Source organism: Gavia stellata, chromosome 14, assembly GCF_030936135.1.
Source record: "Gavia stellata isolate bGavSte3 chromosome 14, bGavSte3.hap2, whole genome shotgun sequence".
In the NCBI taxonomy this organism is placed as follows: domain Eukaryota; kingdom Metazoa; phylum Chordata; class Aves; order Gaviiformes; family Gaviidae; genus Gavia; species Gavia stellata.
The window spans coordinates 11,438,487-11,454,660 of NC_082607.1; the positions used below are offsets into that span (position 1 = coordinate 11,438,487).

Below are 16,174 nucleotides of genomic sequence, written 5' to 3' on the forward strand. Positions count from 1 at the left end.
CCTGGGAACTCTGCTGCCAAGCTTATACCTGTGTTTGGGAATCCTTCTTGCCAGGTCCTTTCAGGACTAGGCTTTTTGCCTTAAATGCCTTTTGTGATTTATCCTAGCACTTTGGTTCTTCATAGAGGTTTTATTAGGGCAGCTGAAGGATCAAGAAGTGGAATTCACCCTCATTGTGTCAGCTGAAAATTTGTCAGTATATTTGAAGAATCCAAAATAAAAAGCTTGGAATTGTCGTCCATGGTAGCAAGATTGTGAGGGCATGTTTCTCTTCTTGCTGGCAGGTGCGCACAGCTCCATGGAACACCACACGAGCCTTCATTGCTGCTATGAAGGGCAAGTGCCTCCTAGAAGTGACCGGTGTAGCAGATCCTACTGGTTGTGGTGAAGGATTTTCTTATGTGAAGATTCCAAATAAACCAACTCAGCAGAAGGTATAGTTCCCAAAGTTGGGTTGGACAAGGAGCAATAACTGGAAAGTCATGTGGGAGAAATGAGTAAATATGGGGCATCAGGAAGAGAAAACATCAGCAGATGAGCCTAGGAAAGACCTTAATAGGCTGCCTAGGATGACATTAATAGGCTGCGTTTTCCTCTGAACAGGATGATAAAGAACCTCAGCCAGTGAAGAAGACAGTGACAGGGACAGATGCTGATCTGCGCCGACTTTCTCTCAAAAATGCCAAACAGCTTCTGCGTAAATTTGGAGTGCCTGAAGAGGAGGTGAGCATGAATTGGAGCAGGTTACAGAGTTCTCTTCTCTATTGGATTCAGCAGCTGATGGTGGAAGGGACGTATATGTTTCTACTTTGACTTTGTGTGGAAAGGAGTTGAAATCCACAGCCAGCTACCTCAATTGTATGTCTCTAAAGCCATTTCTAGTCTGTTTTCCTCTTTCCAGATAAAGAAGCTGTCCCGATGGGAAGTGATTGATGTAGTACGTACGATGTCTACAGAGCAGGCTCGTTCAGGAGAAGGTCCTATGAGCAAATTTGCACGTGGGTCTCGGTTTTCTGTAGCAGAACATCAGGAGAGATACAAAGAAGAGTGTCAGCGCATCTTTGATTTACAAAATAAGTAAGTTCTTATCTGATGTTTACAGCCTTGAACCCCACCCTGTCCCCACCTTAAAAGTCCAGAACTATGTATGCCTGGGGCTCACTGATATGTAGTGGTATAGATGCTGATTCAACTGGTTGGACCCACAAAATACAGCACTGAGAAAGAGGGCTTTGGCTGTTAATAGAAACTTATGAGTTAGCCTTAGTGTCTTGCTGTCATAGACCTTTTGGAAAGGTAGAATGAGTTGCATAGTCTGCCACATATAATGGCATGAGATGTTCCACTGTTCTACAGATCAGTAGTTCACCACCCTATTTCCTTTCTTTTGTTTTCTTTTGTTAACAGCAGTTTGCCATCTCTGTCTTGGGTAGTGGCTACCAATTTTTTGTCCTATTCTTTAGAACTGTCAGAAGAATTTATGCATTATTCCTTGTTCTGTCCCAAGACCTGAGATTGAGTAGGGAATATAGTACTGTTGATGATGAAGAGATCAACTTCAGATCAACTTGGAGAAGACTGGCTTGGAACAATTGATCTTTTGGACACAGGGGTTACAGGAGGACTGAGACGGGAATATATTATGCCTGTTCTTGTAGTAGTGATTTGCAACTTTAATTTTCAAACCTTTTTGTTATTTTTACCTTTGTATTTTTGGGAAGGTAATAGGCTGATTCTTTTTTTTTGGGGGGGGGGGGGGGGGGGGAGGGTGTTGTGGGTGTGGTACTAGCTGACTTTCAAGGTGCGTCCTGTTTCAGGGTTCTGGAATCCACTGAGATTCTGTCAACAGACACAGATAGCAGCTCAGCTGAAGACAGTGACTTTGAAGAGATGGGAAAGAATATTGAGAATATGTTACAGAACAAGAAAACTAGTTCTCAGCTCTCTCGGGAAAGAGAAGAGCAGGAACGAAAGGAATTGCAAAGGATGCTTCTGGGAGAAGACAGTGGCAATGACAAAGAGAGGGGCAAAAAGGACAGGAGAGACAAAAAGGGGCTGTGTAAGTAACTGCAACCATCAGAATGTGCCTGGGAAGGGACGCGGAACTTTGTGTCAGGCTGCAAAGTGTGCTGATCTGGCCTCTTGGAGGAGAGTGTGGATTCCTTACAGGGAGAATGTATAGACGTGCTTATCTGGGGCTTCTTCATTCTCCTGAGCAGTTACTGTCTGAAAATGCATTTAAAGTGTTTTCTTTGCCCCATAGCTTTTCTTATTTCGAACTATAAACTTACTCTGGTATTTCTTTAGTTATTCACTGCTGCTTGCTGCTTACGTGTCCCTTTTTTTTTTGGTAGTGGGGGGTGTTTTTGAGTAGTTTTTTCAAGATGTATTCACAGATAGTTTCTGCAGCCAGCTTATGGTACTCTAATTGGATCTTATTTGTAAACACAGCTATGTATGGGAAACAGGCACAATATGTAGGCTGATAGCAGTGTCTGTTACACTGTGTGCTGTAGCAGTGTGTTTGGGAGGTAATTGGGTAGCTGCCAGGTTTGGATCTCCTGGAGACATGTTTATTTTAAGTGCATTCCAACAGAGAACTTGACACTCTCTAACTGGCAGGTAAAAGTGTTTGACCTGTGAATGAACTTCTGTCTGTACAACTGTGCTCATGACCACTGTTACTTGTTGCATGTGTATGAGCAAAGTTGAGCTCTGCTGCATCTGGGTCAATATTATTGTTGCTGTTGGAAACCCTGATTGGGAATAAATTGCTAATCAAATAATTACTGGAATAATTTAGTAATGGTTATGTGGAAGATTTGCTGATGATTGTTGCCTTATGAAAAGATACCCAGTGTTATTTAGAACAAAATCTCTCAACCAGAATTATGGATGGTGCTGGAAAGATTCTGTGGTCACATGAGACAAGGCTAGCTCACTGGTTGTAACACTAGTTGGAGAACTGGATAATTGTTGACCTTCAGTTTCTGCCAGATCTCCATACCTATGATCAAACCCACTGTAATTATAAGCAATCTGCAGGGCCATGTTGCAGCTGCCTTACAGGTTGCACTTAGGCACCTGCGGGTCTTTGTGGACTGTAGCTGTTTCTTCTGGCTTTACAATCCATGTGGATAATTCAGTAGTTTACCTTTGTTTCAGATTGATACATGTCATCATAAGAGAACATGAACAAGCAGGGGAAAGACTTCTGTTGTTTAGGTTTTCCTGAATTTGTGTCTTGGAAGTTTTTAAGCCAAAACTATCTGCTGTATTTAAACAATGGTGTTTCTACAGTGTGAAAGAAATTATAAGTAAATAAAACACTCTCTTGTAGCATCAGCTTCAGGACCCTCAGCAAACTCTCATAAAGATGATGACACTGCCTCTGTAACCAGCCTTAATTCCTCTGCCACTGGCCGCCGCCTCAAAATCTATCGTACGTTTAGAGATGAGGATGGGAAAGAATATGTGAGGTGCGAGACAGTTCGGAAGCCAGCTGTGATTGATGCCTACTGCCGAATACGTACTACCAAGGATGAAGAGTTCATGTAAGACATTTAGGATTTTTTCTTTTTTTTTCTTTTTAACTTTGCCTGTAGACTATTTCATTCTATTGGCAGTAAGAAGAAATGTAGAATTGGGTGTAGAAGCCCGGCACTGTAATTGTGTAGAGAGAGAGAGAGAGAGATTTAATGGCTGTCCAGTTGGAGGGTATTAGGAATTTCATGCAGTGATTGACGTGGCAGAAGAGTACCTGGTAAATGATCAACTCAGATGAAAAACTTGTGTGTTTTGTTTTGGGTGTTGTGTTTTTTTCCGCCCCCCCCAGACGAAAGTTTGCTCTATTTGACGAACAGCACCGTGAGGAAATGCGGAAGGAGCGGCGCAGGATCCAGGAACAATTACGGCGTTTAAAACGGAACCAAGAAAAAGAGAAACTCAAGGGCCCTCCAGAAAAGAAGCCCAAGAAAATGAAAGAGCGTCCAGACTTGAAAGTAAGCATATCCATATGTGAAGCACGCTAACAGGTCTTGGGTATTGGAGAAGTTTTCTGTTCTAGTGATGTACTAAAGGTCTGACTAGGGGATTTTAATGATACTTTGCTTCTAAACTGGGAACCTATGTATGAATTCTGATCTGTTATCTTTCTTACATTTTTGCAGCTAAAATGTGGAGCATGTGGTGCAATTGGCCATATGAGGACTAATAAGTTCTGCCCTCTTTACTACCAAACAAATGCCCCACCTTCTAATCCTGTTGCAATGACAGAAGAGCAGGAGGAAGAGCTGGAAAAAACAGTCATTCACAATGATAATGAAGAACTCATCAAAGTAGAAGGAACAAAAATTGTCCTGGGAAAACAACTGATTGAGAGGTAAGGGAAGAAGCAGAGATACCTGTGGGTAGTAAGAAAAAACAATTTAGAGCTTAGTGCAGAATACTCATATGTATATTAATCACATGAATAAAGTGATAGGGCTTTACATAGACTCTTACTACAGTATTTCGATTGTGTATTTGATATTATGGCAGATGGGACTAGAGCCAATACTGGGGGACAAATGGTCTTGATTCACAAAAGGGCTGGAGAAAGTATTACACTTTTTTGTTTTTATCTAGTGCGGATGAGGTTCGCAGGAAATCACTGGTCCTGAAGTTTCCTAAACAGCAGCTTCCTCCAAAGAAGAAGCGGCGAGTAGGGACAACCGTCCACTGTGATTATCTGAATGTGAGTGAAGGTGTTACTAAGCTGATGGCAGCATTTCTGTTTCTGTTTGTACCAACTGGCCAGTTTCTTTACTACTCCTGTGCATCCTCCGCATGCAACACAGATACCTGCCTAGTAAATTAATAAACTAAATTGCCTAGGATTTCTGTGGGTAAATATTTTGCATCTTGGAACTGCCTTAATTTTTCTGCCTCTGATTTCTTTAGCGTCCTCATAAATCTATCCACCGACGGCGAACAGATCCCATGGTGACGCTGTCATCCATCTTGGAAGGCATCATCAATGACATAAGGGATCTTCCTAATGTAAGTTTAAGCTATGAGACCAAAAACCAGTGTCTTAAGCAATATAGTTGACATAGGTTATGTGTTGTAGACACCAAAATTAGGCTAGGCTTTTCTCAGATGAGTGGTGTGCCACTCCTTTCCCCCCTGCCCTGCACACAGTTGGTGTGCATTATTTCAGAAGTTACCTCAGCTCAGTATCATTTTGAGATGAAAACATCCATATCAGAAAATAATGCTGAATAGTTCTGTATGGATACCTATTCAAATCCTGGGGTGTGATTTCCGCCCGCCCCGACCCCCCCAAAAAATGGAAAAAGATGCATAACACTTGATGTAGCAATATGGAATAATTTTGTATATGTGGCACTGGAGAAAATTGTGTACTTCACTGTTTCTGACCAGATTTTACCAGAAACTTGCAAAATCAAAAGATTAAATGGAAGATTTGAGTTGAAATGAGAATTTAAAGTTCAGTTTCTTGACTTTTGTGCTGCATAACCAAAAATACCATCTGAGAATTCCTTGTGAGATTTTTCTTCTTACAATGGTATTAAAGAACATTTTGTAGAAGAATGTCATAGCCGCCAGGGGGGCTGAGCGTATCATATTTTCCCTGGTGCTGTTAAGGAACTGATTGTGTAAAGGTTTTATATGTTAGAGCCTATTCAACTGTGGTGGATAAACTGAGATTAGCTGTCCTAATACTGTGTTAATAAGCATTCATTTTTTTCTTTTCATCCTTAGACATACCCCTTTCATACACCTGTAAATCCAAAAGTTGTCAAAGATTATTATAAGATTATTACTCGGCCCATGGATTTACAGACCCTGCGTGAAAATGTTCGTAAGCGGCAGTACCCATCCCGAGAAGAGTTCAGAGAACATCTGGAACTAATTGTTAAGAACAGTGCGACATACAATGGTAGGCTATTAACAACTCAGGGAAACTGTGTTTCTGCTAATACGTTCTACATGTATGAGGTGTGGATCTTTTACTTCTAGAAATAACGAAAGCAACAGAAAAGCAGAATAAATTCACTGTCAGATGGCAACAATAAACATATGTTTTTCCAGATATACCCGAAAGACTATACTAACGTTAATGAGCTAATTCATAAATGAGAAAGAAGTGGACCCTAGCATTTAACAATAACTATATCATGACTGTGATGTAGTAATTGAAGTTCAATTATGGACCTATCAATGACTGAAGACACTGGTGCATATATTAAGTCAAACTGCACTGAAGCAAAGTCCTGCATATCCCCCTCATATAGGGTGAAGCTAAACAAAACATTGTTTTCAGTAGACTACATTATGAGTGTCCTTTCTTTTTGCTTTCAGACATGGATTGGTGGGGAGATATTTGTGAACTTACTTTCTCAATATTATTCTTTAGTGAATGAATCTTTCAATACAAATAGGAATAGTTCACACCTTTTGAAGCCACTGCCTTGGAGCATGCAACTTTGAGTATGCAACTTTGAGTAAGGTTTACTGTAATGATTTTGCGTATTTTGGTTCTTAGTTGCAATAAATGTTACCCCATTTGGGAGGGTCAAAAGCTAGTTTAAAAAACCAAAAAGCATAGATTCTGCAGTAGAGCATGCATCTGCTGGGAAGAAATGCTGATTCATTGAGCGACTATAGGTCAAGTGTATTCTGACTGCTGATAGAAAGGTCTTTGTCCAAAAAGTATGCATTTGACAGATAAAAAAACCCTCACAGCTGCATTGAGTCTCTGTGGGCTGTGCAGCATTCAGGGTGACACTAACAGCACTGGTTTTGTGCCTTTACTGCTTCCTTTATTATTTTGACAGCTAAGTCCCTGTTTTATCCTAATAATGAGATTTTTTTTCATAGTTCTTTTACAAATACTTATTTCCATGTCTGAGGAATTGTGAAATAATTTAAAGCTGTGGTTTTCTGAATATTTCTTAAATGTCCATCTTGCCTTCCTTAGCAGCTCTGCTTCACTGGCTGGATTCAGTGAAGGAAACAGAAATTTCATGACTTATACTCTGAAAGTTTGGCAAACGTGGAGGGCTTAGAGGCCAGTCTTCTACAGGCACGGCTGCTTTCCCACAGGGTTTCCAAAGCTTAACAGACTGTATACCAGAAATGTGAATATTTGCGCAAATAACCTTTTCTCATATAAAATCCATACTAAACTTTAGTAATGGTGTGTATTGAGATATACTCCCAGCTGCGCTAGAAATATAATTAGTGATGCTCTAGGAGTAAAGATTAATTCATATTGTGACATAATTGGCCTTTTTAATCAGGCTGGTGTATCTCACTGTGCTTGCTGTGTGTTTGCAGGGCCAAAGCACTCACTGACACAAATATCTCAATCCATGCTGGACCTGTGTGATGAAAAGCTAAAAGAGGCAAGTCTTGTGAATGAATTGTGATCAGAGTGGAGAGGGAGGGTTGGTCAGGGGTGATTGAGGAGTTTGAGGAAACAGGACGTGAGTAGGGAAAACACAGGGCTTTAAGGAGAGTAGAAGAATAGGGGAACTCCTTCCCACACCCTGGGGTGTATTTGAATTTTTACAGTTTTAAACAGTTCACATTGGAGTCTTTCTCAGAAAACAGATGCTCATTTGTTACTCTAGTTACTTTATCTTGTATGTAGGCTTATATCTAGGCTATTCCCGCCCGCCCCCCCCCCGCCTTATTTACAAGTGTCTTCATAAAAAGGTGAATGGGAGTCTCCTTGGGACAGAGTATCCTGATATTAACAGTTACTAATCTAAGGTCAGCCACTAATGTTCCTTACCTTTATTGCAGAAGGAAGACAAACTGGCTCGATTAGAAAAAGCAATTAATCCCCTCCTGGATGATGATGATCAAGTGGCTTTTTCCTTCATTTTGGATAACATTGTCACACAAAAGATGATGGCAGTTCCAGATGTATGTAGCTTGAGTAGATTTTGTGTGTGTGATGTGCAAAATGTGCTGATTATAGTCCTGTGGCTGTATATTTACATTGTGGTTGTTAGTGCACTGCCAAAAAAAGAGTGTGCTCTGTCACGGAGCTGGCCTTTGATTTTCTGACTGGCACAGACACACCTGTACTCAACCCCCCTTCACTGGAAGTCCAGAAGTGAAGGCTCGGTTCCAGGTTTTTTTCCTGCTGTTCTCACTCCTGGATAGTGCCCGTGTCAACTTCCCAGTAATGTGAAGTCACTGATTTTCATTAAGCATGATCATTATAAAACATACTCTTCTGCTGCTGCTTACAGCACTTGCTTTGTTAGGTCTCAAAGCACTCTGCAAAGGTACAGTTTTCAGGTGCAAACGAAACTGATTTCTAATTCATCATGTTTACCCAGTGTTGTACTAGTTCATTAATATTAAAAAACCCAACCCTTAAGCTTACCAAATAAAACTGCACAGATAAGGACTTCAGTGTCACTCATCTATATTGTGTATTGTGTCTGAATGGAGTAAGGAACAAGAGTCTGTAGTTGTTAGACTGAATGAGAGAGGGCTTAATGCCTCTCCTCTTTAAAACTTTGTTGGTTCCATTCTCTGTTGTCACCAAGTTCTCATTTCTGATATTTAGAAACAGATTTTAGAGTTTTTCTATGCCGTCACACCATGATGAACTGTTAAATTGGTATATATAGCCCCTGTTGTGAGATCAGGCCTAGGTTTATATTCTTTGTTTATTGTACAAGCAATGAGTGTTCTTGATGGAGACTGCAGTTATGTTGTGGAGGCAACAGTGATATTAAGTAGAAGAGTCCTTTGTATGATTATTATTTTGTGTTATATGTTCCTACTGTCAAACGGGTATCAGTAGGCCTAGTTAAAAATCTAACTGGTAGATCTTTTTTTTGTGTCTTTCCTGAAGCTAAGTGATTGGATTCAAGATGCCTTGTGATAAATACTTCCCATATATTTTGAGTGTTAATCAGTTCTGGAGACTTGCTTTATGAAATTTGTAGCTCAAACTGTAAAAATTTCTACACAGAAGCTTTCTAAACTTGTCTGTTTTCATTCCTTCAGTCTTGGCCATTTCATCATCCAGTTAACAAAAAGTTTGTTCCTGATTATTACAAGGTGATTGCTAATCCAATGGATCTGGAGACTATCCGCAAGGTGTGTAGCTTGAACTGAGCAGCCACTTGAGAGATGTTTAGACTTGATTACTTACTGTCTGCCAATCTCTTCCAGAATATCTCCAAGCACAAATACCAGAACAGAGAGATTTTCCTGGATGATGTTAACCTCATCCTTGCCAACAGCATTAAGTACAATGGTAGGTGGTCAAAATAAGGCTTCAGCTGCCTTCTGTACTTAAATGAATACATATGGGCACCTGTTCTGTAGTGCTGTCAAAGCCTGAAGCTGTGAATCCTGAGCTTGATTGTCGCTTTCCTTTCCTGCTGAGAAAAGAGATACTTAAACAGTGATGTTTTCACTCTCACGTGGTGCTTTATTTACCATCTTGTGCAGGATGGGGCAGTTACATTCTACTTGTTCAGTACGCATCTCTGCTTCAGTGATTTGTTTCTGGGAATTTCCTTGAGATTGACAGGGTACAACCTTCCTATCTCCTAAATCATATTTTTAATGCTTGAACAAACTGGTTGCTCTTTGTTAGCTGAATGTGAACCCTGCTTTGTATTTCTCCTTAGATCAGAAGGTGTTGGGATTTAGGGACCTGTGTCATGAGAGCTGTGTAACCAAAACCAGTCTTTCTGTCTCAGTAGCTGGAACTGAGCAAATGTCAGAATGCATAAAGAGATTTGTTTCTTACTACAGGGCCAGACAGTCAGTACACAAAAACAGCCCAGGAGATTGTAAACATCTGTTATCAAACTTTAGCTGAGGTATGTGGACAACTTTACTGTAATATTTTTGTATGTTTGAATTTTCTGTTCTGTAACCTTAGCAAGCTTCTTTGTTCTTAGTATGATGAGCACCTGACTCAACTTGAGAGAGACATCTCTACTGCTAAGGAAGCAGCACTAGAGGAGGCAGATCTGGAAAGTCTTGATCCTATGACCCCTGGTCCATACACTCCACAGGCAAGTGACCAAGCAAAGTTTTCACTGTCTTTCTTTTAGTTTCAGTTTCCTGGATGTTCGATTTAGAGATGCCTCTTTGTTTACTGTTCTCCACCTGTCTGTAGTTTGTCTTTTAGTAGAGTTTCTTATTGGATGGTGTGCTAACAGCTATTTTTTAAGGATAAATAAGAGAAGCGGTCATGATGCTTCAGAGAGTGAGATACTTAAGATGAAGGTAATTTCCCAAGCAACTTGCAAAACTGGTCTCGAGATGAGCTGGGTACAGTCAGGTACAACTGAGTGTTGGTTGGAAATTCAAAGACTGTGCAAGTGTAGCAGTTAGAAACCCTCAGAAGGCAAGCAGTGAAAAGGTAAGGAAAACATGAGGAAAAAACATCATTCCTGTAGTGCTGAGAAGATGCCAGAGAGCTGTTTGGTGGGGGTATTGTTGAAGAGGCTTATTGCTATGAGCAAAGAAACTGTCTAATATGGTCAGCGAAGTATGACTCCTCTGCATTCTTTGGTGGGATTCTTTAAATGTCTTTATTTTGGTTCTAATGGAAATAACATTTTTTACTCTTCATTATTATTTTATAGCAGACAATTGTGTGTGTCAGTTATTTTGTATGTATTATAGACCAAATAGGAAGCATAATTTATACTGGAGATTGTATGACAGACTGCTTTTTCAGTGTTTACAGTTTGGCAAAGTTTTACAAGCTATTTAGACTCCTCCCCCCCCCCCCCCCCCCTTAACTGCTGCTTCTTGCCTCGGGCTGTTTGGTTGTTTTTAAAAACATCAGTAAAAAACTTTCACCAGGAATGACAAGTTCATTCCTCAAAAAGAAAATTGCCTTTGGAATTTGCCTGATAAATTAGGTCACGATTCAGGGAATGTCATCTTAGTGTCTGAGATGTCCCTTTTGTTTGTTTGAAAAAACTGTTGAAGTTCCTAAGCCTTGGGAAAGATCTCTCTGCTAATAACTGAATGATCAAAATTCAAATGTTGTATACCCAGTGTGGGAAGACAGAGCAAAGCTTTCTTTGCAGTTTTTCATCCCAATTGTAGACCAATAGTTTTTCTATTATGTGCAAGTCTGGTGTGATTACATCTGGAAAGTTGCATTTAATTTTACTAAAGTCAGAGCAGAAAAGAGGGGCTTGAAGTTCAGGAACAATTTAAGATCTTATAAAGATTATTTTTAAGAGAAAAATGAGTTTAAAATTTGTTTAGGCAATAAGTATACAAAGATTGTATAGCTGGAGCCAGGATAGCAGGCTACAAACAATTTTAGGGCAATATTTATCACCCTCTGTCCATCTCTCCCCACAAAAAAAACCCCAAAATGTAGCATTTTAGGAAGCTAGAAAGAACTTATTAGGAATGAGGATTGAAATCAATGGGGTGGGAATACTGAAACTGAATATCACGGAAAAAGACCTTCCTGGCAATGGGAAGTGTCAGGCTGCAGGGGGGTCTTTGGAGATTAGTAGTTCAAACTATCTATTGACATATTTCAAGGAAGATTAGGTGGAATCAAGGATGATCCCAACACCTCAGAGAATGAGGCACAAAAATGTCATTCTTCTTTCTATCTGATGGTTTCCTTCCCAAGAGCAGTATTACCAGTTCTGATTTTTTTCCAAGTTGGTGATCAGAAGAGAGGAAAAGAGGCCTGAGCAGTGAACTGCCTATTAGTTGCCTGCTCCTTCTCTGTGCTTGCTAAAGGAGAGAGCTTCCCGAGTTCTCCCTTGAACTTGTCATCTGAAGGCCACCCTTTCCCTCTCCTTCTTGTCTGGAGGTACACTCCTGCTTCCCATACTCCCAGACTTGTCACAGGTGGTGGGTCTGGTGATGGTTGCTTGGCTTTAGTTCCCTTTATTTCAAATGCAGTTGTGATGACTAATATTTATCTCCCCATATGTGTCTTCAGGAGTTGGACTCCAGGATCTAAAAAGCAAATACAGCAAGTAGAGAGCCGTCTGTGGTTTACATGTCTGTTTAAATTCTTAGGAAGCCTGTTTTGCCTAATTTAAAGGGTATTGCTACTCCTCTTAACACTTTCAGGATTGTCATGATACATAAACTATGTAAAAGGGCATTTTATCAAAATCCTAATCTTTAGTTCCTCATCAACTCTTCAGAGGTCACATGGCATGCAAACTACAGATTGGCTTTTAGAACACTTTATCCAAACCCCCCTTTTTTCTTGCTTTTATCAGCTTTAGGGACTTTTGAGACAGTGATTTACATAGAATTGATTGAAAATTGAAGCTTTGCTATTTCCAGTTGTGAGAGCAGCATTTGTGGTTGCAACACTCTTTCCATTGTAGGAACGGAAGTTAAAAGGGCCATGCTGAGTCAAACCAAAGGTTAATGTAATAGAGTATTTTGTCTCTGGCAGGGAGAAGTGGATGCAAGCATACAGTGATCCTTCTTATGGTGAAGCCTCTCTGCTTTTGGCAATTGGCTGTTCAGGCACCTTAAACTGGTATTGCATTTGGACCATTGTATTTATGAGCTGCAGAGAGGCCTGTTTTCTATAAATCTGTCTAATCCTTTTGGAGTTCATTTATGATTTTGGCCTCTGTAGGATTGCACTGCATAGAAGTACTGACTTCTATTTTAAAATCTGGTATTTGGCAAAATTCAAACCTGAGGTTGTGAGCCGCTGCATTTTACCATGTTTGTTCTTTAAGAATAAATAGCTTATTTTGATTAAACAGTGTTTAATAATATAAACACCGTGCCAAAAAATGCGTTTTGCGTTTAGTCCTGAAATCCCAGTCTTGCTTCTCAAGATACTGTTCTATTCTCAGTTCAGTGCCTGAGAATCTTATGCCTCCTGTTTCCACATATACTAGCCACCTGATTTGTATCATACCGACACTTCCCTCAGTATGTTTCATGATGCTTTAGTCTATCAAGATGAGAGCAATTTGTCTGCTATGGACACTCCCATCACGACCCCAGAGAAGCAAGGAACTCAGGTCAGAATCCTCCATTTTATCATGTGGTTGAATAGTTGGATTGTGTAAGCAAATTACTGAAAGGAGGCAATTACTTTGTAGAAAACAGGTGACAAAGATCACCAGGTTTCCCAAGCAGAGAAGGGAGTCTATTTCAAAAGTTATGCAATTTCCTTCATTTTGACTGCTGTGAGGGAAAAGGAAAAATTTAAAGAGCACTGGGAATTGAGACACTGCAAAATAAAGAATAGAAAATCAAAAGCTGTAAAAGAATTTGCCTAAGGCCAGATATTTGTTTGCTTCACTACTTCTGGGATTAGAAACCTGGTGACTCATGCTACAAAGGGCTAATATGCAATCCCTTGTTAATTCTGAATAGGGTAGTGGTGAAGTATGTTCTTCTACAGATTTGGAAGGTGATAATTAGATTATTATGGTTGCATTCAGTGACGATTAGAAGCTGTACAGACACTTAGGAAGAGATGGTTGCCAGTGTAGATACCTTATAGTTGTAAAAGAAAAAAGAGCAGACAGGTTAAAGGTATTAAGTCATTATAAATTAACCTGTTACAGTAACCACAGAATATTTTTTTCTTAGTCTTTATTTTGTATTAAAAAAAATTGTTTGAGGAGAGGAAATAGCAGAAGGAGATGCAGTAATAGGACCATGAAAATAAATTACCAGGAGGAGGAAGAAGGTGGGGAGGTCCATGAGACTGAAGGTGGTACCAGAAAGACTAGTGACAGCTATTCGGAGCAATCCAGACAAACAGAGATTGAATATGAATAGTTCTGTCTGGTATGGTGGCTGTCTGTAGCTTTGAGAATGCATTCTAGATTTGGAAGTCTTCAAGCTTTCCATAGACTTTCAATTTATAGCCTTTGGGACAGAATCTGTGTGTCCTCTCTACCTTGGACTCATGGTGACTGAGGGAAGGACAGGAGAGAGAAGGGCAGGAGATTTGTTGGAAGCTGCTGTCTGCTTTTAAAATATTTTGTGAAAATAAGCACTTTTTAAGATCTAGGGGTATTTTCCAGAAATAGCTAGGTAAACGAACTCTGGTGCTGTAAGGCTGGAGACTCCCTTTTCAAGGATGAGCACATCAGGATAAAAGTGTGTGGAGACTATGTGCTCTCTGATCTTGGAATAAAGAGAGAAAGGATCCTTGCTCTGAGAGTGATAGAGATTTTTCTTTTTGTCTTTCCTCCCCGTACTCCTGCACCCATCATTGTGGTCCAGATGTCAGTCTGGTTTGTGCCCAGTAGTGCCTTCCTCAATGGTATTGCTATTTGTGTTCCCTATTCAGATGCGCCAGGGACGAGGTAGGCTGGGCGAGGAAGACTCTGACGTAGATATTGAAGGGTTTGATGAGGATGATGATGGGAAACCTAAGACTCCAGCCCCAGTGAGTATATTTACAGAAATCCCAGCCACAGTCTACATGTTGACTTGCATTGTTGTGGTAGGAGTCTCCATAGTATAAGGGTTGTCTGCTGTGTCTGTCACCCTGAAAGACAGCAGTATTCATAGCAGTAGCTAGACTCTTAAATGTAGTTTTAAAAAGTTAGCATTATGAAATGAGTGAATACTTCAAAATGAACAGTGTGATAAATATATTATTTATGTGCTGGAAATGGCAGCAGTAGTTTGTATGTTGTTTGATCTTCACTATCCCTGTTCTGTATGACCTAGGAAGTTGAAGATGGAGACGGTGACCTTGCTGATGAAGAAGAAGGATCAGCCCAGCAGACCCAGGCCAGTGTCCTCTATGAAGATTTACTCATGTCGGATGGAGAGGATGATGATGATGGGAGCGATGAAGAGGGAGATAATCCTTTCTCATGTAGGTATCCTTTTTTAAAAAAGGTTGAATAGGAACAGGTTGTTCACAAATTCAGCTAATCTTCTCATGCTTCCATCACAAAAGCGTGCAGTAGAGAGTGTAGAGCATAATTGGGATATGTAGGCCAGGTGGTCTAGTAGTCAAAAAAGGAAGAGAGACCAAAGGGCAAGATGAGAAAACTAGATGAACATAAATGGATCTGAAAACGAAGTGGAATAGGAGTGCTGAAAGTACGGACACAAAAGAAAGCAGAGTTAAGACAAGATCTGGTCAATTATATTTCATAAAGTGAAATTGCCAATGGTTCTGAAAAGACTGGGACTATGATTTGCTGTGCAGGAGTGGGCAGTTTAGTAAAAGCACAACATTTATTTTGATATGAAACAGTGTGGTCAGTGTTATCAAGAACTGGAAGAGGTGTCTGGAGGTTCTTCAGAATGTTTCCCTGTTTTACTAAAAACCTTGCCACGCAAAAGAACTTAGTATTATTTAGTGATGGCTTGTGAAAATTATTACGGAGGAAGAAGGGGGAATTACTCAGAGTGGACAAGCAAATAAGGCCTTTTTGAGTAACGGTGGTAATGAGATTGCTTTTGAATAACATCAGAATTGGGTACTCAGTACATGGTTTCACCTCACAGATACCCTTTCTGCTACCTTGTGGAGACACTACTTTGTATACATTCCTTACAGTCAATATTGTAGCCTTTAAACAAAGACAATGGGTATGTAACTGACAGAACAAAACTGTTGATTTGTGACCAAATGTTGGTTTATTACACAGCTATCCAACTGAGTGAGAGTGGCAGTGACTCAGATGTGGAGCCCAATGCAGTGAGACCTAAACAACCTCATGTTCTTCAAGAGAACACACGAATGGGCATGGACAATGAGGAAAGCATGATGTCTTATGAAGGAGATGGTGGGGAGACATCTCATGTTATGGAGGACAGTAATATCAGGTAATTAGAGTTGAGTCTTGTTAAAATAATTCTTCAAAACAAAATCCATTCTCTTAAAGATTTCGGAAGTTTTTATCATAAAAAGCTTGAAGAATATCTCACATTTCTTCTTTTAAGTTATTTTGTCCCTGTTTTTAGTGTTGCAACCATAATTACCATTGCAATTTACTTGTTATTGACAGAAATTTGGGTTTGCTGTTAGATTTTCACTAATAAAAATGTTAGTTAAATTAAAAAAAAGTTCTTTCTTGTAAGTTAGATGATTTCCTGAACATAGTGTTTTTTGAAGGCAGGACAAATAGAGGTTTTTATAGGTTGCCTTGGAAACTACAAGGTGCATTTGAAGGTGAAAGAT

At 39.9% G+C, this 16,174-nt stretch overlaps 1 protein-coding gene across 1 annotated transcript in view; it reads left to right on the top strand.

Moving 5' to 3' along the window:
• The window catches only part of TAF1 (TATA-box binding protein associated factor 1), a 34,558-nt gene that overhangs the window by 16,756 nt on the left and 1,628 nt on the right, over positions 1-16,174 (top strand). Inside the window, 19 exon segments of the mRNA XM_059824416.1 lie at positions 285-434; positions 604-723; positions 902-1,077; positions 1,818-2,005; positions 3,341-3,554; positions 3,836-4,001; positions 4,170-4,381; positions 4,627-4,735; positions 4,942-5,040; positions 5,767-5,944; positions 7,345-7,412; positions 7,816-7,938; positions 9,040-9,132; positions 9,208-9,292; positions 9,799-9,866; positions 9,948-10,064; positions 12,909-13,034; positions 14,707-14,857; positions 15,642-15,819. Of these exon segments, the coding sequence (XP_059680399.1) occupies positions 285-434; positions 604-723; positions 902-1,077; positions 1,818-2,005; positions 3,341-3,554; positions 3,836-4,001; positions 4,170-4,381; positions 4,627-4,735; positions 4,942-5,040; positions 5,767-5,944; positions 7,345-7,412; positions 7,816-7,938; positions 9,040-9,132; positions 9,208-9,292; positions 9,799-9,866; positions 9,948-10,064; positions 12,909-13,034; positions 14,707-14,857; positions 15,642-15,819 (2,621 nt within the window).